The sequence below is a fragment of the Lissotriton vulgaris genome, chromosome 3_1, assembly GCF_964263255.1.
Source record: "Lissotriton vulgaris chromosome 3_1, aLisVul1.2, whole genome shotgun sequence".
In the NCBI taxonomy this organism is placed as follows: Eukaryota; Metazoa; Chordata; class Amphibia; order Caudata; family Salamandridae; genus Lissotriton; species Lissotriton vulgaris.
In genome coordinates this window covers 880,650,474-880,674,299 of record NC_141689.1, presented here as the reverse complement: position 1 = coordinate 880,674,299, position 23,826 = coordinate 880,650,474, and the positions used below count along the sequence as shown (strand labels likewise).

The 23,826-nt window shown below is 46.5% G+C and overlaps 1 protein-coding gene across 1 annotated transcript in view; it reads left to right on the top strand.

Annotated features, from left to right (window-relative positions):
- The window catches only part of RCL1 (RNA terminal phosphate cyclase like 1), a 282,516-nt gene that overhangs the window by 123,031 nt on the left and 135,659 nt on the right, over positions 1-23,826 (top strand). The window contains exon 6 of the mRNA XM_086961201.1: positions 4,468-4,593. Within this exon, the coding sequence (XP_086817327.1) occupies positions 4,468-4,593 (126 nt within the window). The remainder of the gene's footprint in view (positions 1-4,467; positions 4,594-23,826) is intronic.

The following is a 23,826-nucleotide window of genomic DNA, read 5'->3' as shown; positions in this document are numbered from 1 at the left end:
TCACATACTCATCCACAAAAGTCACCGCCAATTCCTAAGGTTCACTGTGGCGGGCAGACATTACCAGTTCAGAGTGTTGCCATTCGGCCTGAAGTCAGCGCCTCGCATTTTTACAAAATGCCTATCTCCAGTGGCAGCTTACCTTCGCCAACACCATCACCAGGTATTCCCATACCTGGACGACTGGCTCATCAAGTCTCCCACTCTAGAAGGCGTAAACAAGTCTTCAGCTCTTCGAGAGTCTAGGACTTACACTCAACCAGGAAAAGTCAGTACTGCAGCCCTCTCAACGCCTCACTTTTCTGGGAGCAACTCTAGACACACATCAGGAGAAGGCCTTTCCATCACAGGAGCGTCAGGCCAAACTGAGGTCGCTGGCAGCACACATTCAGCTCAAAAAGACCATCAAGGTGCGACTTTTCAAGTCACTGCTAGGAATGATGTCCTTCAACATCCTCCTAATACCACACTGCCGCCTCTGTATGCGTCCCTTACAGGAGGCGTTGTCATCTCAGTGGATCCAGTGTACGGGATCCTTCGACGATCTACTCAGGATCACTCCGTTCATGGTGAAGGCCCTGCACTGGTGGCTTCAAACAAAAAACCTGAACCAGGGCCTTCCATTCTCCCCACACGTGATAACAGATGCATCATTGGAAGGATGGGGTGCGTTCCTGCAGGAACTTCAAATACACGGTCAGTGGCCGAAAAACTGCTCCACATCAACCTGTTAGAGTTGAGGGCAGTATACCTGGCTCTTCGAGCTTTCCTGCCCAGAATCAGGAACTGCACTACTTAAACAAGCAAGGGGAACTCGATCCATGACGTCTCAAGAATCGCAGCGAATTTGGAAGTGGCTACTCCAACACAACATTTCGCTGATGGCGGAGTACGTCCCAGGAGCAGACAACACCCTGGCGGACTCACTAAGCAGGCAACGCTCCATTTGTCACGAGTGGGAGCTCGACCAACACGCTCTCGATGCAGTATTCTCCAGATGGGGCAGACCTCACCTGGATCTATTTGCGACGGAGATCAATGCAAAATGCCAACATTATGCAAGCTGGCTTCCCCAGAAAGGATCTCTAGGGGATACATTTTCGATCGCATGGTGCAACGTATTTGCTTACACTTTTCCTCCATTTCCCCTGATCCCCAGGGTCCTTCGGAAACTGAAAGCAGAGCATTGCACACTGATCTTGGTCGCCCCAGCGTGGCCACGCCAACACTGGTTTACAGAACTCCACCTATCGCTGGAACCTCTGATTCCTTGCAGGCCTTACCCGTATCTACTCACTATGAACCAGGGGCAAGTCCAGCATCCAGATTTGACCTCTCTCAGATTATCGGCTTAGCTCCTGAGTTCAGAGAATTCCAGGACTTAGATATCCCTCAGGACTGCAGGGTCGTCTTAGCCCGGGCCCGGGCTGACAGTACCAATAAGACATATTCTCTTAAGTGGAAGAGATTCTGTTTATGGTGTAAAGCTAACAAACTGCACCCGTTCTCGTCATCTCCGGCACAACTGCTGCCCTACCTGCTTCACCTGGCCAACTCTGGATTAGCTCATGCCTCAAAGTCCATCTGGCAGCCATATCTCGGTTCAGACGCTCTTCGTCTGGTGTTTCCCTATGGTCCAATAGACTGGTCAAGCAGTTTCTGAAAAGCTTATTCAGGACTTATGCTCCAGTGAGACCTTTATCACCTACATGGCCGCTCAATATTGTCCTGGCGTAGTTGATGAAACACCCCTTTGAGCCGATGCATAAAGCGGATCTCAAATACTTGTCATGGAAACCAGCTCTCTTGCTGGCTCTCACATCAGTAAGGAGGGTGAGTGAGCTGCAGGCTTTCTGTATTCAGGACCCGTTCCTTCAGTTTAAACAGGAGAGTCATTCAACGGACTAACTGCAAATCCATACCAAAGGTTCTGTCTGCTTTTCATCTAAACGAACCTATTGTCCTGAGATCTTTCTTCCCTAACACATCTTCAACAGCGGAGAGATCTCTACATTCCTTAGATCTGAAAAGATGTCTGACATTCTACCTTCATAGAACAGAACAATTTTGCAAGTCCAACCAATTATTTATTGCCTTCAGCAGGCCCAGGAAGGGCCTACCATTGACAACTTAGAGCATTTCAAGATGGATCTCTGCGGCCATCGCCTTTTGCCACCAACAGGCAGGACATCCTCTGCCCGCCAAGGTTCGGGCTCATTCCACTAGAGCGGTTTCCACTTCCATGGCGCTCTTTTCTGGGGTGCCCATTGTCGACATTTGTAGAGCGGCGACATGGAAGACACCACATACGTTCACCAAGCACTACTGCTTGGATTCGGAACTTAAGAAGGATGCAGCAGTGGGACAGGCGGTGCTCAGTCATCGATTTCATTAGAGGTGAGCCTTCTTCCTTTCATCCCACCTTTCCTATTTCCCAATTGCACATTTCTTATCCTGCTACTGTTTGCAGTTTATTCTGTTGCACTATTTAGAAGGTATTATCAAGTGTCTTACATGCTATATTATGCGAAATGTGCTGAGTACTACTTGCTACTCTGATTCAGGCATGTGAATCTATGAAAGATACCCATAATACTGGATAAGAAATGCGTTACATACCTGTAACTGCAGTTATCCAGTATTGGTATCTTTCATAGATTCACATGCAACCCACCTGCCTCCCCTGGAAGGGCTCACCTTGGTTCTCTCAGTAGGTACTACTTAGCACTGTGCTTACGAAAATCTGAGGGACTAGGGCTCCTTCCAGGAAGGTTCTAGAGGGTGGTAGTAGCTGATTGGCTCTTAGCCAAAGTTTGGTCCTTTTTTACAAAAGGACTCTGATAGGTTACTAATGTGAGGCCTCCGGCCTATTAGTGTATATATGTCTTTATGACATTACTATTTTTATATACCGGGGACTCCCACCCTGACGACTGGGAATGATTCAGGGATGTGAATCTATGAAAGATACCAATACCGGATAACTGCAGTTACAGGTAACGCATTTCTTCTTTAATCTAGTCCATTGTTCTAGTTTCGGCTGCACTCTTTCTACTCTTTCACTCCAATCATCATTTATGGCCTTCTAAGGCTGGAAATTGTATGGGATGTGTTTCTGCAGAGCACTGGAGTTTCCTTGCTGACTGTATTTTTGGGTACTGTATGCGCCTGATAGAGCAGGGTTTTCTATCTCTCAATTTTAGAGTGTAATCCTTAAATAACCCCCACCACTTGTCGTATGGACCTATGATCGTCGACATGGAAAAGTAGGAGCAATCACCTACATAACAAAAAATCATTACAGACTTCTAGTTCAGTCCATAAACAGAACTGGTATGAGTTAAAGGGTTTTATTTTCAGCTTTTAATCTTTCATCTGTTTGTTCATTAGGTATTATTCCTTATATTTCAACATTAAAAGTAATATAATCCTTCAATCGATATTTGACGATAAATGGAACAAAATGCTCATTAGAATCAGTTAATATAGTAATGCAGTAAGTGTACCATAAAAGGAAAATTCCCTATTCTAAATAAGTTTTAACAATGAGAGAAAAAGGTGTCCGTTCAGATAGCCAGAAAGAGTACTGATTAGAGAATCGGTGCAGAAGCATGAAGCCTTTGCATAATATGCTGTAAAGTATTCTCAGCTGAAATTACAATAAGAGACAATTTAGCAAAATCGAAGTAGGGCAATCTCTCACAAAGAAAGGCATCCGAAGCTCACATGAGTGTATCCAGTCGTCCAGGAAAGAATCTTGAATATAGCTGCTACTTTAGGAACACACACTAATATAAACACACAACTTCTATGTTGCAACATTATTTTCTTTCTTCATGCTCCAATAGAATTTCAGTAAACTCCTGGAAATAAGTAAACTCCCCATTTATGCATAGTAATACAATAGGCTTTCAGGCATTTAACCGTAAAAAGTTACAATGTTGATATTTTGATGTACAGAAATTCTTCCCATGAATCATCCTTCTGGTCGCATCCTCTGCTCCCAGTAAGAACGCGTTATCAGTTGTCTAATGCAAAACGAATGTCTAGTCACCATCTAACAGAAGTTTTCAGGAAACATAAAACACCTATAATTAAGAAATATCATGTGCAAACTACTATTCAATGTGAAAAACAGGCCTTATGAATTCTTTTTCAGACAACAGAGCATCCAGTTAGGTTAACTTAAACCAGCACTTTTAGTCATTTGCAGACCTATGACACTTAAGTATAATTACCTACTACAAATTTTGCATCTAGTATAGTGTTAAACATAAGCTTTACAAATTATTAAAATAATTTTGTTGGCGAATAAAGTTCACGTCAACACCTCCATTTCCAATACCATGATGTTTATTGTATCCTGCCATGACTAAGCCTTGGATTCAGTTGCATGATGGACATACATTGTTGATTGTTGCTTTACAATGTCCACTATTAAATATGGTTTCCTTGATGTGTACATAGATTTTCAGTCCGTGTGTCACCGCAGATTGCCAACCGAATGGTAGACTCTGCTAGGGGCATTCTGAACAAGTTCATACCAGACATCTACATCTACACTGATCACTTAAAGGGAGCCAATTCAGGAAAGTAAGTATGAAGCAGTCTCGCTCACAATTTAGTATGAAGAAATTATTATAGTTTTATCAGTTTGTATACTTGCATTGATTGTATGGTAAATAAGTATTTGCATTTCCTAAGACTTTTCCACGAACACCAGCAATGTGGATTTGTATTTTTTGGCCTATTTCTTGAAAGCTTAACTATAAAAACGGTTCTTTATCTGGGGTTTGCAGCGCCTACTCCAGGGGTCTACAGATTTTTTGACAATGTAAAACAGTAAATATAAAGGCATTTTAAACTGAAGGATAAAAATAAAGTTGGTATCCGTAGCTTGATTTGTGGGAGCTGCACAAGTACAGTATCTATTATTGGAGATTGTTGGGCACTGGTTTGTGCTGACAAAGTTCAGGCTTTAGGAGCAAAAACGACCCGTCATAAGCTAGTCTTGCTTATTATACTTTGTCTTCAAGTAATAAAATAAAATTTTAAAAAAAGCTCCAAGCTGCCCATTAAAATGTAATTTTTTGTTTACTTTAATAAAATGTTTCAGAATTTGAGTTGTTTTTTAAATTAATTTTTTATTGCTTTGAGGTTCAAATCGTCCGGGATCCCAAGCTTCCATTAGAGATTCAGTGGGGTTCCAGCATAGTCAAAAGGCTACATACTGCTAAACTAGAAGGAACCCAGTCGCTGGCAATTGGACGCAGGAGGCAATAGCGTCTCATTTTAAAACGTGCAAACGTTTCATACATGAGACCTTTTTATTTAGGACAGTGCTGCTCCCTTTTTGTGCCATTGCATCAGTGACTATACCTTTTCTTCCTATTGATGTGTGTTCCTCTGCTTAAGTGGCAGGAGACATTATGGACCTGATGGCACAAAGGGCTGGGAGTCCTCTTTTGACTGTTCAGAAGTGATTTTCGAAAAGCCCTACATGAACAAGCTTTTTCCTGATGGTTCATTGATTCTTGATGTTCTTGACCTTGTAACTATGACAGCAATATGCTAATCTCCATTTTGCTCAAAGTTTTATTCTGGTAACTGGAGGATGGGTCTGTACTCTGTTTGTTAATATGCAATGCTTGAAACGTGTGAACACCAGGGATGTTTCCGCTTTGTCTGCCTTGGTACACAATACGCAGCCGTTCAGGTATTTCATAACATGGGTGCCTTGCTTTGTGGATTGCATTTATATTGTATCGAAAGCATCGCACATGATATGATTTATGCAGAATGTGTCTGGTGTCCATTTGAATTCCACTTAACAAAATCAGAATGTACAGAGGCTTTGGCATGCATTTTTACATAGATCACTTTTTTCCACATACTTGTATTGCATAATCGCATCGGCCAGGAGGTGATGCTGATTTGGTCTGATTGGCAAAATATATGTTTCGGTCATCAGAGATTTTTATTATAGCCCAGGCCTCAATGTTCATAGGTCATCTTAGGAAATGTGTGAATGATTATGAATAATGTAGACTGAAGTATTTAATTGTTGGCCCTTCTGGTATTACCTTTAGAGTTCTAATTAACACAGTCTCTATCCAAAAATGTTAAACCAAATTTTGGATTGTGCAGCATTCTCTTGAAACCAGAAGCCTGTAGCAGAGTTTTCAGAATAGGGCATTAAAGAGGGGTTAGTGGATGGCTATAAAAGATTGTTCTGCTGTTTGTCTAGTATACTACTCAGTAGATGAAATACAAAAATGAGTGGTGTGGAATGCAGTCGCTGAATTCCTACCCAGAATGAGAACTGTTGTTTTTACAGCATACATCCATTGCACTTGATGTACATGATCTGCCTTCTAGTTGAACGTTTCAGAATTATGACCTATGTTTTTCAAATGTAAAGGTTGGCGGTGACTGTCAGCCCTGGGTAACCCTATTTGGGCTCCTACAAGATTCCAGCTGCAGACAGCAGTGTTTTTGTTCTTGCCACCGGCTTAAAGTAATTTATTATGCTTTCTGTTTACAGCACAGTATTTTCAGTATGCAAATCCTCACTTGACTTATTCTCACTGTAAGAAATAGGGTTATTGGTTGCGAATTATTGCCCACATGCATCAAGCATTTTTGGAGTCGCAAACGGTGCGATTCCTTAAAATCGTCCGTTTGCGATTCCAAAAATGCTTTTTGGGATGCATCATTGGTATTAGTTGAAAATCGCTAATTTTGCGATTTTCTAAAATGCGATTGCATTTAAGGAATCGCAATTTCGCGATTCCTTAAATGCAATGCATCATTCTTTAAAAAATTGCGATCTTGAAGATTACAAGTGCAAATTACCACGAGGTAGAACCTCGTGGTAATTTGCGAAAAATGTTTAAAATGCTCTAATTTACATTTTAAACAATGTCATTTTACAGACACACATGTCCTTAGGACATGTGTGTGTGAAAGATCCATTTTAAAATACATTTCAGGGGTGCAGGGGGGGGTCCTTTAGACCCCCCCCCCCCCCTGCACCCATGGAATGCATCAACATTTGCGAATTCAAAATTGCGAATTCGCAATTTCCATTGATTCCTATGGGCCTTTTGGCACATAGGAATCAATGGGAATTGCGAATTCGCAAATTTGAATTCGCATAATATTTGCGATTCGGTAAAAATTGCGATTTTTACCGAATCGCAAATATTATGCACTTTCAATAATGCATCCCGTTTTGCGATTCCTTATTTGCGATTCGGTAAAAATCGCAAATTTGGAAACGCAAACCGGGAGTTTGATGCATGTGGGCATTAGTGATTCCTTAATAAGTAACGAGTCTGTAATGGTCCTCTTACTGGGAACTAAGTACTCCATTGTATCACTTGACACTTCGAGGCTAGTGAAGCAGAAGCCCACTCAGGGAAAGTGGTGTGGCCTAGCAATCCCAGTTTGCAGGCACGCAACAACACTAAAATTCATTGTCCAGTCATTACTTTTTCTTTAAAAAAAGGAAAAGTATTGTTACTACACACACACACACTACTAAATACTACATACTAAATTACATACATTTACATTCAGTTGGATGGAAGTACCTTTGTAGACACTCCCATTATCCCATTACATCCCGGTGGTTCCTAAACCCCATAATCACAAACCCCTTCTGTACGAGATGCTGCATCCCAATATAAGGGGGTGACGTTTTAATAAAAGCAGGCCTACTGACTTTTTGAAAGCGTTACCACATTGATAGAATCAGCCACATGTCATGAATCAACCTTTCACAGTCCTTTAAATCCATGGAAACAATACTACTAGTCTAATGCTTTCATTTTATGGTATTACACCATTTATATAGCGCTTACTACCTCTGTGGGGCTCTGAAGTGCTTACCTACAGGAGTAGCATACTGCACCTTTTCGGGTGTTCGGTTAGAAGTGCAACGGACCGTAGAAGCGACCCGCTTCCACGTTCACGCGATTCCGGAGGTCAGTTGTACCCGACTGCCCCCGCCAAAGCACAACCCGGCCGAGACCAAGGACACCGGGACCAAGACTATTCCCGCTGCACTACGCCACCAAAACAGTCGATTACCCCGCAACGCCATTACAGCCCTGATGAATCACAGGCACTGTCCTGTTTGATGAAACACGTGTCGGCTGGCGTCTATACTCTATAAAGAGAACCTTATAAAGCTTCATTCAAAACCAACAACTGCATCTTCTTTTTTCCTGTAAAAAAAGTTGACATAACTGTTTATTTGACGTGTGCACAGTTCTTGTCTTTTCGGTTAGAAGTGTGTTGTCTTTGTTTTAGATCTTTTGTGAGAACTGTTTCCATGTCATGCGTGAGGACCACCGACGTGCGGTTATGCTGCGCTTAGCAATGTGGTGGATGAAGAAGACTAAAAGACAGGTGTGCAGTTAATGTTTTTTAGGTCCCTTTTTGTTATTTCGGATGTTCAAAGTCCACCTAGATGGTTACTGTACAGGGGTTATCCATTCTGAGATATTTTGTTTAAGTTTATGGTCCTGAGTACTCGTACGTTAAAGAGAAAAGTGGTGGAGAGATCTGCTGGAATGGTCTTTGTTAATATCTCAAGTCTGATTGTCATTGTGAGATTCCAGGAAGCGGCTGTAGTATGTTCCAGGTCAGGATCTTCAGTGTGGGCTTCATTAGAGTCATCTGTTGGACAGCGGTATGTGGCAGATCTCGTCAGTTAATTTGTGCCTGGTCAATTGGTGAAAGGTTGTTTTTTCATTAGAACTGGTATAGTTCTGGGTAATGGATATGACCTTTAGCTGTTTTTGTTGTTTTTTGTGAGTGTAAGAATGTCAAGCACTAAAAGGGAATTAAGCAGCCTTTATGAACTACAGTCTAATTTCTGACTGCTGTTTTATGGATTTAGTTTGTGTGGGATATAGATTGTATTTGTATTATATAGCACATATTAACCTGATGACATTGTTGTACTTTTGCGTTGAGAAGCACACTTTTCCAGGATTAGTATGGTTTGTTTTTTATTTTTCTTTTGGTATTAGTCTTGTGCCCTGCATGAGCCATTTCATTTGTTTTTATTCCAGTTTCTATGTGGTTGATTACTTTAGTAGGATTAGGTGTGATCTCTAGTGGGAGAGGGGAGATATGTGAATTCCTGCATTTGTTGGCAGTATTAATGGATCAGCTATAGGAAATTCGGTTTTGTTAGGGTGCGTGCAGGAGATGACTTTTAAAGGAGAATTTGTGAACTTTGAAAGAAGATGTGGGTGATATGCAGGGATGCAATAGTAAGGATTAAGGTAAGCATGCAAGTGATTTAGAGAAGGCTGTACTTGGAGCAATGGCATGCAAAAGACGGAAAGGAAGGAGTTATTTGAAAGAACAAGCATTGGCAAAGCCGATAAGTCTTGCCTTTGCGAGAGGTTCTATTTTTGTTTTTTTATTCTACAGTAGTTGCGTAAATTGTTTGTGTTCATAAAATAGTTGTCAATGCTTTGTTGATTAAGGGATGTATGTTTGATGTTTTGTCTGCCACGGTAGACTTGGTGGCTTTGCAAATGTTTTTTGTCGATAGTCAGCTGAAGCATTAATGTACTAATTTTATAACTGAAGACAAAAAAGCTAGAATGTCGCCTAATGATATCCGACATTGGAGCTGACTAGCACGGGCAATTAATTACAATTGCCCTCTGGGTAATGGGTCTTCCCAATAGTTAGCAGTGGTTTAGGAGTAATCTCCTGGAATATGGCAGGATGATCTTGTGATATTACAGTATTGGATTTGTTACAGCTGAAAAGATATTAGATGGGTCCAGAAAACACTTCTAAATTAGGCCTTACAATTTCATAATTACTATTTCCTTAGATGCCTGCAAGAACAGGCTTATTTCCATACCTGTAAAAAAGGCAGTGTGACCACATTTCAATCACAGCAGCCGTTTTTTTGCCATGCAGCGTGCCACACCTTTGGTACAGGACGCTTTATGTCCCGAGAAGCTACAGTAACAGGATAGAAAGTGGGTGAAAACCATGTAAACAGTGGGCCTAGACTGCAAGCCTCAGAACAGAATGACTGATTGAAGTAAGGCATAAGGTAAGAGACCAAGAGGAGCATGGCTGGCCTCCAATATACACACTGTGCAGAGTGCTGCAGCATGTACAGCGTGGTGCTTGCCTTCCCCCATAGAGACCACTAATAAACTCAGCAGGATAAAAGTGCATAGAAGTGGACAACTTTTCCTCCAACTATGCTTAATATTGGAGAGTACATAGCTTCGGTTTTCAAGTGCAAGCAGTGACTGTCAGCGACTGTGGGCCTGTCTGCTGATGCAGGAACAGTGCGGTGATACCCCCCAACATACTCTAAAGCTCCCGCCCACTCCATAACAACAAGCAATAGAAACTGGCACCACCCGCAGAACTTGGCAGGTGGGAGTGCAGCACGGACTCCGCAGGATTTTAGGCCACTCCTTGAGCACAGCCTTCCTTTAACCCCTTCGCTGCGGCGGAATAGCTGCGGCGCCTATTCCGCCGCAGCTCTAAGGGGGAGGCGGGGCCGCGCGGCGCTCCTGTGCTCGTGACGGAACCGCTCCGTCACGGCCCACGGGTGAGCTGTGCTTGTGACAGAACGGTTCCGTCATGGCCTCGCCCGCTCTTTAGAACGTCAGCGCAGGCGCGGAATTCGCGCAGGCGCGGCGAGCGGGCTGTGATTGTACCGTTCCGTCACCAGCACAGCCCACCCGAGGCTCGTGATGGAACGGTTCCGTCATGAGCATGAGAGGGGTTAAAATCGGCACCTGTGAGCCCCGCCCACCTACCTTTGTCAGGTGAGCCTGCTGGCAGCCGCACCTAAACCTACAACCCCCATCGTACTTCTTACCTTATTTTCCATGGGTCTGCCCTCGGTTACAACAAAAAAAGAAATGCAACAATCCTCTAGCATGAAAGTAGTTTGGGATGTCCCCCACCACAATCCTGCCGCCTCCACGTGACTATAACAAAAAAGTATTTTAGTATCAAGGTGAACCTTTAAATTTCAGGCAGACTCCATGACCTAATGAGTACGAGGACGTGATGGTATGCCCGATCTTAAAATGGCCACAGCTTGTGTGAAATCCTTGGTAATGCACAGAGATACATTGTAAAATAGTTACTTTTTCGCTTCTGTGATGGGACCTAAAAAAAAGAAAATGTCTGGCACTGCTTTGGCACACATAATGGTAATGTATCTTACTTGTAAAGGAGTGTTAGCCATTTTATATCTCGAGGGAAAAGACTGGTGCAAGGGCTAGAGCGTCCGACCTTGAAGCTGGGGAATCTAGTTCGAATCTTGGTGGAAGGCTCAACATACAATGATTTTGGTTAAATCACTTCATCTCTGCGTGCCTGGGAATGTGTCCGTTTGTGATGCAACTGGTGCTCGTCTAAAGCACTCTGATACGGGTTGAGTGCGCTTGTGAATGTCTGTTTGGAAAGCAACTGATCTCTTGCAAAGCTCTCTAATGCGGATAGAGTTTGCACTATGTAACATGACAAATGACAAACGGTGCTTACCTGAAACACTTTCAGAAACAAAGAGTAGTGTGCAGGAACAGACCTACAGCAAAGTGCAAGGACATGTAATAGGTCTTTGCTCCGTGGGAGGGAGCAAAACGCCAAAAGGAGGGACAGAAGAGACATTAACCACTAAAAGCGTTTGGGAAGGACAGGCTACAAAACCAATAAAGTGATGGGCGGGCTGTTAGCCAACAGAGTAGATACAGCATGTCTTCAGAAGACAGCGCATGCGCTGCCTAGGGGAGCTCATAAGGCTGGATAGCCTATGCCTGAACTAGAACTCAAGATGCACAGACTTTCGGAAACTTGAAGAAATGGCCACCAAAATAACACTTAGCAAAATCTCTAGAAAGCAACTGTATGTGCAGTCAACAGAAGAAACTCCTACACCAAAGCAGGATGGTCAAAGCTGTGAAGTCTCAATGACCGGATTTGGAAAAGCCACGGAAGGAGGGAGGTCTTCATGTGAGAGGAAGCAGACCCTTACTTAGGGTAGGTGAGGGGGGCTCTGCACTTGTGGTGCAGTCTCTTAAGCTGCGCTTCCAGGGACAAGCTAACCAGCTTTTGAAATGATGGACGATGCCGGGTGCAGCTCTTTCTGTTACTTTGACATAGCCCTCTATGTAACTTGCTTTTAAGTGTTCCAGCTTTCCCTTTGAAGTTCTTAGGAGGCCTCCCCTCTTTCTCCTGCCGGAACAATTACAGGATACTGTGACCTGTCCTTGTCCTGCTTCGCTGGCTCCGGAGGAGGCAACATCTGGTCCTCTTGTTGCTTGCCATGAGATCAATAAAACATAGTCAGTAGGTAGGAAGAGGATTGGTTGAAGGTACTCCCTGAATTGGTGACCTCCAATAATGAAGTTGATTCTACAGTCAGTTGTACCCATGTATGTATGAAGTCAGTGTGGTGTATCATAGCTGCCCTTTGTAGGAAGGTACATCCTGACTATGGTTGCCCCCAACTTTTTGCCCTGTGTTTTAGCTGGTTTTGGACATAGTCGACCTGGGACCCTGCCAATCAGGACCCCAGGCCTACTGCTCTCTCTTTAAAATGGATTCCATGTACCCTAGGTACATTTCCAATTGGTACTGGGCCACCTTATCAGACCCTGTAACTCAGGGCATAGGTGTACCCAGGGCTGCCAGGGGCTGCAGCATGTATTATGCCACCCCTGGCTGGCCTCCTAAATTTGACACAACTGGCTGCATGACAGCTGGGGCAAAGTCGTGTAATCACCCTTTGCTGTAGGTGTAGTATACCTATACCTAACCCTAAAATGGACACACAGATTCCTATCAGTCACTCCTATGGCAGGCCTTGACAATCCTGAAGGCAGAGTGCTTGGAATCGTGTGAGATGGTGCTCTGGCATGAGCTGAGCCTGTCTGCAGCTTGCGGAACCAAGTCCTAATAGCTGTTCCATGATATCGCATACCATATACTCTTAAGTGCATTATAATCCTCGCGGTTAAATGCTATCTTTGGTATTGCTTTATCAAAACATGTCGAGTAAGGTGTCATACGAATTGGAATACTAACCCCTCGCCAATTCTGGCGACGGGGTTAGCATTCCACCCTTCTAGAGGGACACGACATGTATGTAACTGTGAACCCCGGTTAAAGTTAACTGAAGCCTCAGCTCCACAAAATGGATGCTGCCACCACAGACACGAGTCTGACCTCCTGCTGCTGGGAGTCCTTCCAGCGAGGGAGGCCTGGACAAAGGGTTTCCTGTCCGGGGCGGTGCTAGCACCGTCCCAGACATGGTTTTGTGTATCCTGGGTAGGCAGGGCTTTTCAGGAAGGTGACTGCTGAGTGGCACCCCGGTGCTCACTACGCATAGGCCAGTCAGAACCAGTTCCAGGGGCACACCAGCCCCTGGCCTGGGGAAGTCCGGCAGGGGAGAGGGGTGTAACCACCCCCCTCCTGGTCCCACCCATAGGCAGGACCTAGTCACCGGGTCAGCCCCTTTTTTTAGTATAAAGATAGGAGCGGGCCCCCTGTTCAAATTAGATCATCTTTGGAATCAAGATACCACTTTCTTCGAAAGGACTTCACGATTTCTTCTTCAAGATTCTCCCTTGTGGCTAAGGAGTAGTCACCCTGCATCAAGCGGGCACCATCCTAAAGAACACTGCGGTCTGCTGCAAGTCCTTCATCACGAATCCGACGGCCCAGCTCGACGAGACCCGGCTTCCCTGGCACCTCTGACCTCTACTCACCTCTACAGCCAAGCTGAGAACCGTGAGTGCGACGAGACCTCGAGGGACCGACGATCGCCAAGACTGCACGACATCTTTACTGCAAGCCCACCGTGTCCTCCACTGGTGAGTGCTTTGGGGTCCGAGAAGCCCCGACCCTGCGCAGCTCCAGCACCTAAGGTCAGCCTCCCTGCATCTCCACGATCGGCGTGGGGCCCTTCTGCTGTTTGCTGTGCACCGCGTTGTTTGGCTACTAGCCGGCTGGCTTGTGGCCTTCTGAACGACGCCCGACGACAACTCTTCTGCTGGTCTGGTTGCTCCAGGCTGGCCCTTGCTTCCTTCTTCAAGAGAGGCACCCCGGACCCTCCTGGTCCACTCCAGACGCCATTTTAGGTCCACCGCGTGGGCTTGAATTTGCCAAGGCTTTGTTGCCCAATCCTGGGTCCAGCGACGCCGACAGCTTCTATCTTCGTGGGACAGCTCGATCCTCCATCCTGGTCGCCGACAACGCCTCCTGGTCCGTGAGATCTTCGAGCTCCAGCGTCACCCACTCACCTTGTCGAGGTGGCTACCATCCGGTGCCCTCCTGGTGCCCACTGACTACTGGCTAGTAGTCTCGAACTTGGTCCCCTCTGCTTTCAGGTGTCATCTATCTTCGAGATCCAGGCTTGGATCCAACTGAACTTTCTTCACTGGTCACCGGCCAGCATCTTTTCTTCCGGCTCCTGGTCCGTCTACGAGGATTCCCGACGTCTTTTCAGACCTATGCAGCTGCAGCCCCTGGGCTAGGTAACTTCGGCATTTCGGTGCCCCAGCATAGCCTCACTATCCAAGGGTCAGAATCTATCTTCGTTTTCTCCCTACCAGGTCGGGTTCGCCCGAGAACACTAACTTTCTATTTCCTAGCTACCATAGACTTTTGTCCGCATCTCGCGTGAGAGTGCACACACTGCACCCGAGTCCCCTAGGCCTCCTAGTCGTAATCTAACGATTCCCTAGTCAAGTCCTAGCGATTCCAAAAGCTATTAGTACTGTACTTACCTGCTAGGAATTTCACATTCCACTTTTAGAGTATATGGTTTTCCGTGCCCCCCGGGCATTTGTACATACTGTGCTAACTTAAGTATTTTTGTAAGAGTTTTTGTTTGTGCTTAGTACCCTGTCCTCATAAAGAGTACAGGGCTGTTGTGATCTTTAATAAATAACTGTTTATTTTCATAACACTTGTGTGGTGTCCTTTCACTGGGTATTCAAGGGGTATATGTGTGGTAAACAGCTGGCTTAACACGCCCTCTCGAGTCTTTAGCCTTAGACTGCTCGTATCCATGCTACTAGGATAGCTGGTCTATAAGGTTGACTTACAACCAATCATCAATAAGGGTTGCTGGACTGATACATAGTGGGCACTAGAATAGTGACCACTGCATATCAGGCCACCTTCTCACATTGGTGAGCAGCGGTTGGGATTTGAGCTTGCTGTTGTTTTACCACACGTATCCTAAGAATATCTTGTTGAAAGATCACATAAGTACTGTTAGGTACATATAACTAAAGCTTAGAATACTCTGAGTTCTACTGAACCAGCTGTTGTAGCTCCTCAAGGCTTAGCACACCTTGGCTGCAACTCTAGCAAGGGATCAGTAGGTAACACATAGTGTAGGTAGGTGCATCACTTACACCACACTAGAATCAGCATGTCAGACAAAGGAGGAAACTCTGAGTATCCCCTTGTGTCAGTGGACCCTCCACAGGTCCTTACTTCAAAATATGCTGCTCTTAGTTTCCATGAGATGAGACAAGTGTGTACTCTCAGGAAACTAAAACAGGGGTCTAACTCCACCACTTCCTTTCTGATTGGTCTCTTAGAGGCTTATGATGCCAGTAGGGCTGGTAACCCAGACCCTGCTAATCCAGAAGGAAGTTTGCCCTCCTTACAGGGTCCCTTTGATATCCATCCCCTCCATGAGGCAGATGATGCTGAGGAGGAGGATGAGTTGTCTGGGGATGAGGCAGATAAGGGACAGCTAGAGGTCAGTAGACTAAGCAGGTCCAACTTAAGCAGACATGAGCTTGGTACTGGGGGACCCCTGGGCCCACTCTCAGGTCAGCTTAACATTGGGAATGGACGAGTTAGGTCTCTATCAAGAGGCTCTAACAGATCCTTTCGAACCAATGGCTCTCTCAACTCTTCTCACAGAGGAATGTCTTCCCCTAAGAGGAGAGTGTATGAAGCTGAAGAAAGGGCAATCAAACTGAGGATTGAAAGGGAAGAACTTGCCCTGGCCAAAGAGAGATTTGCCCTTGCTAGAGAGCAAGAATTATGTGGGCTACAGCCCACTGGTGGCAGCAATAATCCTAGCAATAGGGAAAGGAGTTTTGATAAAAAGCACCTGAATAAGATAGTGCCCCCCTTTAAAGAAGGGGATGACATCCACAAATGGATTACTGCTTTGGAGAGAGCCTGCACTGTGCAGGGTGTTCCCCCAAGTCAGTGGGCAGCTATCTTGTGGCTCTCCTTTGATGGTAAAGGTAGAGATAAGCTCCTCACCACAAGGGTGGAGGATGCTAACAATTACAAAATCTTGAAGAATGTACTGGTTGATGGGTTTGGTTTAACCACTGAACAATACAGGATGCTGTTCAGAGACACCCAGAAAACTCAGTCTCAAGATTGGACTGACTTTGTTGATTGTGCCACTAAGGCTTTTGAAGGCTGGATACTGGGTAGTAAGGTTACTGATTTTAAAGGATTGTACAATCTAATTATGAGGGAGCAAATCTTAAATAATTGTCAGAACCAGTTATTACATCAGCACCTGGTAGACTCTGAGTTGACCTCTCCACAGGAATTGGGTAAGAGGGCAGACAAATGGGTCAGAACCAGGGTTAGGCCTAAAAACCAGGGTGGTGACCAGAGAAAGGAATCAACCAAGCCTCAAGAGAAGGGTGGGGATAAATCCTCAGAGAAGACTTCCCAAGGGCCCCAAAACTCCAACAAGGGTGGTGGGTCCCAGAACACTCCTTCAGAACAAAAGAAACCTTATTGCCATACCTGTAAACAGGTGGGTCATTACAAAAGTGATGTCAGTTGCCCTAAAAATGGTAATAAGGGAAACATACCCCCAGGTAATACTCCTAAACCTCCTGTTACCACTAGTGGTAATCCCCCAGGTGGTGGGAGTGCCCCCAAGAATGTGGTGGGCATTACTTTGGGTCATCAGGAGGACTATGGCCTAGCCAGGTTCCCTGACCACACTCTTGTCTGTGAGACTGGCATGGGGTTTGCCAACTTCACTACTGGACCCCACATCTTGGGAAAGTATAGACAAGAAGTTTTAGTGAATGATCAGAAAGTTGAGGCATTCAGAGACACAGGGGCCAGCCTCACCATGGTGAGTGACCATCTGGTCCCCTCTGCTCAACTGACCCCTGGTTTTACTTATCAGGTGACAGACATTCATGGAGTGAAGAGAAGGCATCCCATGGCAGTAGTCAAGCTCAGCTGGGGTAATGTCACAGGGCCCATGAGAGTGGCAGTGACAGATAACCTACCTGTAGATTGCTTACTGGGGAATGACCTGGAACTCTCAGCATGGGCTGAGGTGGAGCAAGAAACTCACTCCAGAATGATAGGCCTATCCAGACAGGTTAGTGGGGCAGTAATAGATACAGCCCCAGTCCAAGCACCATTCCTCCCTGAAAAGGTTGGAAGGGCAGTGGTAGCCACTGCCCAGGCTCAGACAGACTTTCCAGAACAGGATAGGAGGGCTGTGACAGTCACAGCCCAAACACAGACTGAGTGCCCTCCTGAAAAGTTTGGCAAGGTTGAAATGGTCTCAGCCTCTACTCAAACAGATAGTGAGGTTGTGAAGCCTGAAACAATGGATCACTCCACTCAAACAGAGAGCATTGAGGAGGAAGAAGAGTCTTCCCCCTCCCAGACACTAGGTGAGAGCCAGCCTCCTCAGGGAACTGACTCTACCCCTGTTGAAGGAACTGCCCCAGAGGTAGTCAGGCCTAGCCTGGCAGAGCCCCTGATGGCAGTGGACCCTTCCCAGGTGGGACCCAGTCTGGAGCAGGTAACCTGCGCCTCTCTACCCTGTCTCAGTCAGCCCAGGGCTGAAGAGATCAGGGAGGCCAGTGGTGGACCCCAAAGGGCCCCCTGTCCAAAAGAACCCCTTAATCAGCAGATTAGGATCACTGAAGCTGGTAACCCTAGCCAAGTGAAAATAGAACAGACTCCTGAGGGATCCCCCTTAAAAGTAGTTAGGGAACTCCCACAGCTGGACACTGTTGGGCACAGCCAAACATGGGGCCTAAAAACCCCAGACCTGACCTGTCCCTCCAGTAAGCCAAACAGAGGGACTCAGCCTCCAGCTTTAGGTAGCCAGAGGCTGACCCTGAGAGCTCAGTGCATCTCAGCTAAAGAAAGAAAGGCACACATGATGAATGGTGATTGGAGGAAGTTGAGCCCAAAGGTAGAGGAGCCTCACTTCAGTACTCCACCCCAGCATCAGCCTTCTTCTTTCCCAAGACACACCAGAGACAGAGATTCCCTATGGTGGAGACCCTCAGATACCCTTAGGGTGAGGGGTTGCCTAGTGGACCATGACACAGGGGGAAACCAAGCCAGAGCTGGTCCTTCCTTATATGGCCACTTAGGTAATAGAGGCTTACCTGGACAAGGATAGCCTTATCTCCTTTCGTTTGGGGGGGGGGTTGTGTAGGAAGGTACATCCTGACTATGGTTGCCCCCAACTTTTTGCCCTGTGTTTTAGCTGGTTTTGGACATAGTCGACCTGGGACCCTGCCAATCAGGACCCCAGGCCTACTGCTCTCTCTTTAAAATGGATTCCATGTACCCTAGGTACATTTCCAATTGGTACTGGGCCACCTTATCAGACCCTGTAACTCAGGGCATAGGTGTACCCAGGGCTGCCAGGGGCTGCAGCATGTATTATGCCACCCCTGGCTGGCCTCCTAAATTTGACACAACTGGCTGCATGACAGCTGGGGCAAAGTCGTGTAATCACCCTTTGCTGTAGGTGTAGTATACCTATACCTAACCCTAAAATGGACACACAGATTCCTATCAGTCACTCCTATGGCAGGCCTTGACAATCCTGAAGGCAGAGTGCTTGGAATCGTGTGAGATGGTGCTCTGGCATGAGCTGAGCCTGTCTGCAGCTTGCGGAACCAAGTCCTAATAGCTGTTCCATGATATCGCATACCATATACTCTTAAGTGCATTATAATCCTCGCGGTTAAATGCTATCTTTGGTATTGCTTTATCAAAACATGTCGAGTAAGGTGTCATACGAATTGGAATACTAACCCCTCGCCAATTCTGGCGACGGGGTTAGCATTCCACCCTTCTAGAGGGACACGACATGTATGTAACTGTGAACCCCGGTTAAAGTTAACTGAAGCCTCAGCTCCACAAAATGGATGCTGCCACCACAGACACGAGTCTGACCTCCTGCTGCTGGGAGTCCTTCCAGCGAGGGAGGCCTGGACAAAGGGTTTCCTGTCCGGGGCGGTGCTAGCACCGTCCCAGACATGGTTTTGTGTATCCTGGGTAGGCAGGGCTTTTCAGGAAGGTGACTGCTGAGTGGCACCCCGGTGCTCACTACGCATAGGCCAGTCAGAACCAGTTCCAGGGGCACACCAGCCCCTGGCCTGGGGAAGTCCGGCAGGGGAGAGGGGTGTAACCACCCCCCTCCTGGTCCCACCCATAGGCAGGACCTAGTCACCGGGTCAGCCCCTTTTTTTAGTATAAAGATAGGAGCGGGCCCCCTGTTCAAATTAGATCATCTTTGGAATCAAGATACCACTTTCTTCGAAAGGACTTCACGATTTCTTCTTCAAGATTCTCCCTTGTGGCTAAGGAGTAGTCACCCTGCATCAAGCGGGCACCATCCTAAAGAACACTGCGGTCTGCTGCAAGTCCTTCATCACGAATCCGACGGCCCAGCTCGACGAGACCCGGCTTCCCTGGCACCTCTGACCTCTACTCACCTCTACAGCCAAGCTGAGAACCGTGAGTGCGACGAGACCTCGAGGGACCGACGATCGCCAAGACTGCACGACATCTTTACTGCAAGCCCACCGTGTCCTCCACTGGTGAGTGCTTTGGGGTCCGAGAAGCCCCGACCCTGCGCAGCTCCAGCACCTAAGGTCAGCCTCCCTGCATCTCCACGATCGGCGTGGGGCCCTTCTGCTGTTTGCTGTGCACCGCGTTGTTTGGCTACTAGCCGGCTGGCTTGTGGCCTTCTGAACGACGCCCGACGACAACTCTTCTGCTGGTCTGGTTGCTCCAGGCTGGCCCTTGCTTCCTTCTTCAAGAGAGGCACCCCGGACCCTCCTGGTCCACTCCAGACGCCATTTTAGGTCCACCGCGTGGGCTTGAATTTGCCAAGGCTTTGTTGCCCAATCCTGGGTCCAGCGACGCCGACAGCTTCTATCTTCGTGGGACAGCTCGATCCTCCATCCTGGTCGCCGACAACGCCTCCTGGTCCGTGAGATCTTCGAGCTCCAGCGTCACCCACTCACCTTGTCGAGGTGGCTACCATCCGGTGCCCTCCTGGTGCCCACTGACTACTGGCTAGTAGTCTCGAACTTGGTCCCCTCTGCTTTCAGGTGTCGTCTATCTTCGAGATCCAGGCTTGGATCCAACTGAACTTTCTTCACTGGTCACCGGCCAGCATCTTTTCTTCCGGCTCCTGGTCCGTCTACGAGGATTCCCGACGTCTTTTCAGACCTATGCAGCTGCAGCCCCTGGGCTAGGTAACTTCGGCATTTCGGTGCCCCAGCATAGCCTCACTATCCAAGGGTCAGAATCTATCTTCGTTTTCTCCCTACCAGGTCGGGTTCGCCCGAGAACACTAACTTTCTATTTCCTAGCTACCATAGACTTTTGTCCGCATCTCGCGTGAGAGTGCACACACTGCACCCGAGTCCCCTAGGCCTCCTAGTCGTAATCTAACGATTCCCTAGTCAAGTCCTAGCGATTCCAAAAGCTATTAGTACTGTACTTACCTGCTAGGAATTTCACATTCCACTTTTAGAGTATATGGTTTTCCGTGCCCCCCGGGCATTTGTACATACTGTGCTAACTTAAGTATTTTTGTAAGAGTTTTTGTTTGTGCTTAGTACCCTGTCCTCATAAAGAGTACAGGGCTGTTGTGATCTTTAATAAATAACTGTTTATTTTCATAACACTTGTGTGGTGTCCTTTCACTGGGTATTCAAGGGGTATATGTGTGGTAAACAGCTGGCTTAACACGCCCTCTCGAGTCTTTAGCCTTAGACTGCTCGTATCCATGCTACTAGGATAGCTGGTCTATAAGGTTGACTTACAACCAATCATCAATAAGGGTTGCTGGACTGATACATAGTGGGCACTAGAATAGTGACCACTGCATATCAGGCCACCTTCTCACACCCTTCATATGCTGGGTGTATGTTTGCTGACGGGAACTGTGAGTGCGTGCATCACTCATCCGTGGCTTTACAGTGCATCACTCTGAGCTGTTGCTGCAGCACTACAGTATCACTGATCACCAGCGAGAGTAAGTCTTTGAGTTAGAGGTGTTTAAGAGGTGCACAGTACTGACTCGGCAGCATGTAATCGATGTGCACGTCATAGTGTCTTCCAGCTGACTCTCTTCTGCACAGTGACAACATGTGTGCTTGAGAGTTTTTAAGAAGTCTCATTCCGAAACCTGTTCTTCCGAGAGTAGAGCACATGTCTCCTGTGCACTTTCATTTCACTACATCTCCTGCCCCTGGTTCTGAAGTCTAGAGCGGCCTTTCTCTTGAAAGGTTTCACTGTCATTCATGCCAGGCAGTCCATCACTCTTCTGATTTCTTGCTCCACCTAGCCCCTCGAAAGAGGAGAGTCTCCTTAGTGCTCAGTTTTTACATCGATCGCACCAAAGACCATCGGTTAGACAGTCAGTTCTTTGTGGGGTTCTCTAGGGCAAAGGACAAAGTGGAGCAGAAACTGACTGTTAAGATGAAAGAGCGAGGGTGAGGTAGAGGGTGGAGAGGGTGTGGGGGATGTATGGCGGGGCTCCGCTACGTATCTCCTGTACTGCACAGCAGCTTGAATCTTTACTTTTTGCTCCCACCCGCAGTGGGAACAATTCCTCTTTGGCTTCCGCAGTGGGAGCAGCTGTGTAGTGCCCAGACATGCGGCACGAGGCCCAGCGGAGAGGTGTCTCAGGGAATGGTGTCCCCAAAGGTAGGCAATTACATGGGATGGACCTTTGCTTTACGTTATGCCGGCCCAAAGGGCATAAAGCCGTACATCCCCTCCCCTAAGGGGGTAAGTTTAATATTAAAAATCCACCCTGAACCGACCCTTGGTCTAAGCCCCAGCACCAGCGGGGTGGGTGAGGCTGGTGTTCTTTAACATGGTGGCAGCAAAGCTCCAGGTGCAGTTTTCCTGTTTTTCATTTCTTTAAGCAAGAACATCTTTAAACAAGGTTAACCATCAGGAGCATATTCTACATTCCTCCTGGCCTCTGAAAAGGGTGAATTTTGTGGGGAGCTTGGTTTTCAGGCTCCCTGCGCCAGACGTATTCTCTGCCCAGCTACTGATGCTCTTTTCCTGCTGGTATGGGTATGTTACGCAGCTCCTCTGCAACCAGCCAGTAGAACACCCTCCTTGGCGCACACTCCAGATCCCAAAGCATCCTGAAATCTTGAAGGGCACCTGGATGACCGTGTAGTCCAGGTCCTATTATCCCCAACTGGTCCTCTGGGTACATAAGGGTACCAGTGCCACTGGCCCTGGAGTGGCCCAACCTATTCCTGAGAGTCAGCTGGAGTCAAAGTCCTTAGTCCATCAGAGCAATTCACTTGGCCCAGTAGGGGGTGACGACGGTCTGTAATGTTATGAACGAAGCCAGATAAAGGACAAATCCTTAAACTCCCCATAAGATGTGGGTTATTAGGGACTGCAAATTCAAATTATGTGTGCATGTTTTATCGCAGTTTGGTATCTTCCTGGACTCTGTGGAGTAAAGCTGTATATTTGGGCAGTTTTCGCCTACAATTTAGACTACAGTGAAGCACCACACATTTTCCACTAAGCCCTACAGTGACCTACACTATGAATGCCCACTCATATTAAAAGACCTACCTAGGTCAACACCAATCCTTGCAGTGTTAAATCTGTGACAGGCTATCTGTGCAGATATACCAGACTGTGCCCAACATTAGTCTCACACGTGCAACCTATTCACATGTTTAGATCTAACCATCCCAGGGCCCCTTACCCTTGGCTGTTCGGCAGCAGCCTAAAGTTAAAAGGTGGACACTGGTGGTTAATATGCTCAGTCCATTACTGTGCATTATGATGAGTGAGACGCTCTTACTTTACAAATCCAGAAACCAGGTAGTAAAAAGTGAAAAATATTGGTGGACCAAATGGACAGAAAGCATTTGCTACACTCTCCCTACACAGTAGTTCGTTATGGCATCTAAGTATAAACCGTGAACAGTTCAGTAATTGCAAACATCCGAAATATAAATGTCCAAACTATTAACACTGCAGTTTGTTCAGTGTTGCAGAATGTTCCAATGGAAGTGTCTTCGTGTGCAATTGTTTTGCTAACACCAGTGGTCCATAGTCATGTCCCTGTGAAGTATACCAAGTACAGCAGTTCAAATGCTTGGACAAAAGTGCATGTTCATGTAATAAAGGTGGGGATCAGCACAACAGTGTTTGTATTGGCAACCACAGGTGGGTCTCATGCCCAGGAGAATGATCTGCTGCTGTGGTCCGGCTCTCTGAATGAACAGTTCAATCTGGAGGGAGCGCAGTGCCTGCAGCCACCCCCAAACTGTCAGAGCATTGATGGCTGGATGCAGTTCCCATTTGTAATTGGCAATCCATGCCTCTTGAGAAGTTTAGTTCCTTGTGTGTATCTACTACCAAAAGTGTGGTTCCTAGCACAAGCAAGAGACATCCACCACCAAACCTTTGAGGGCTGAAGATGTAGTTTCAGGCCCGGTGCAAGTTTTTTTTTTAAAAAAAGGAACAACTTGATGTGTTGCCAAG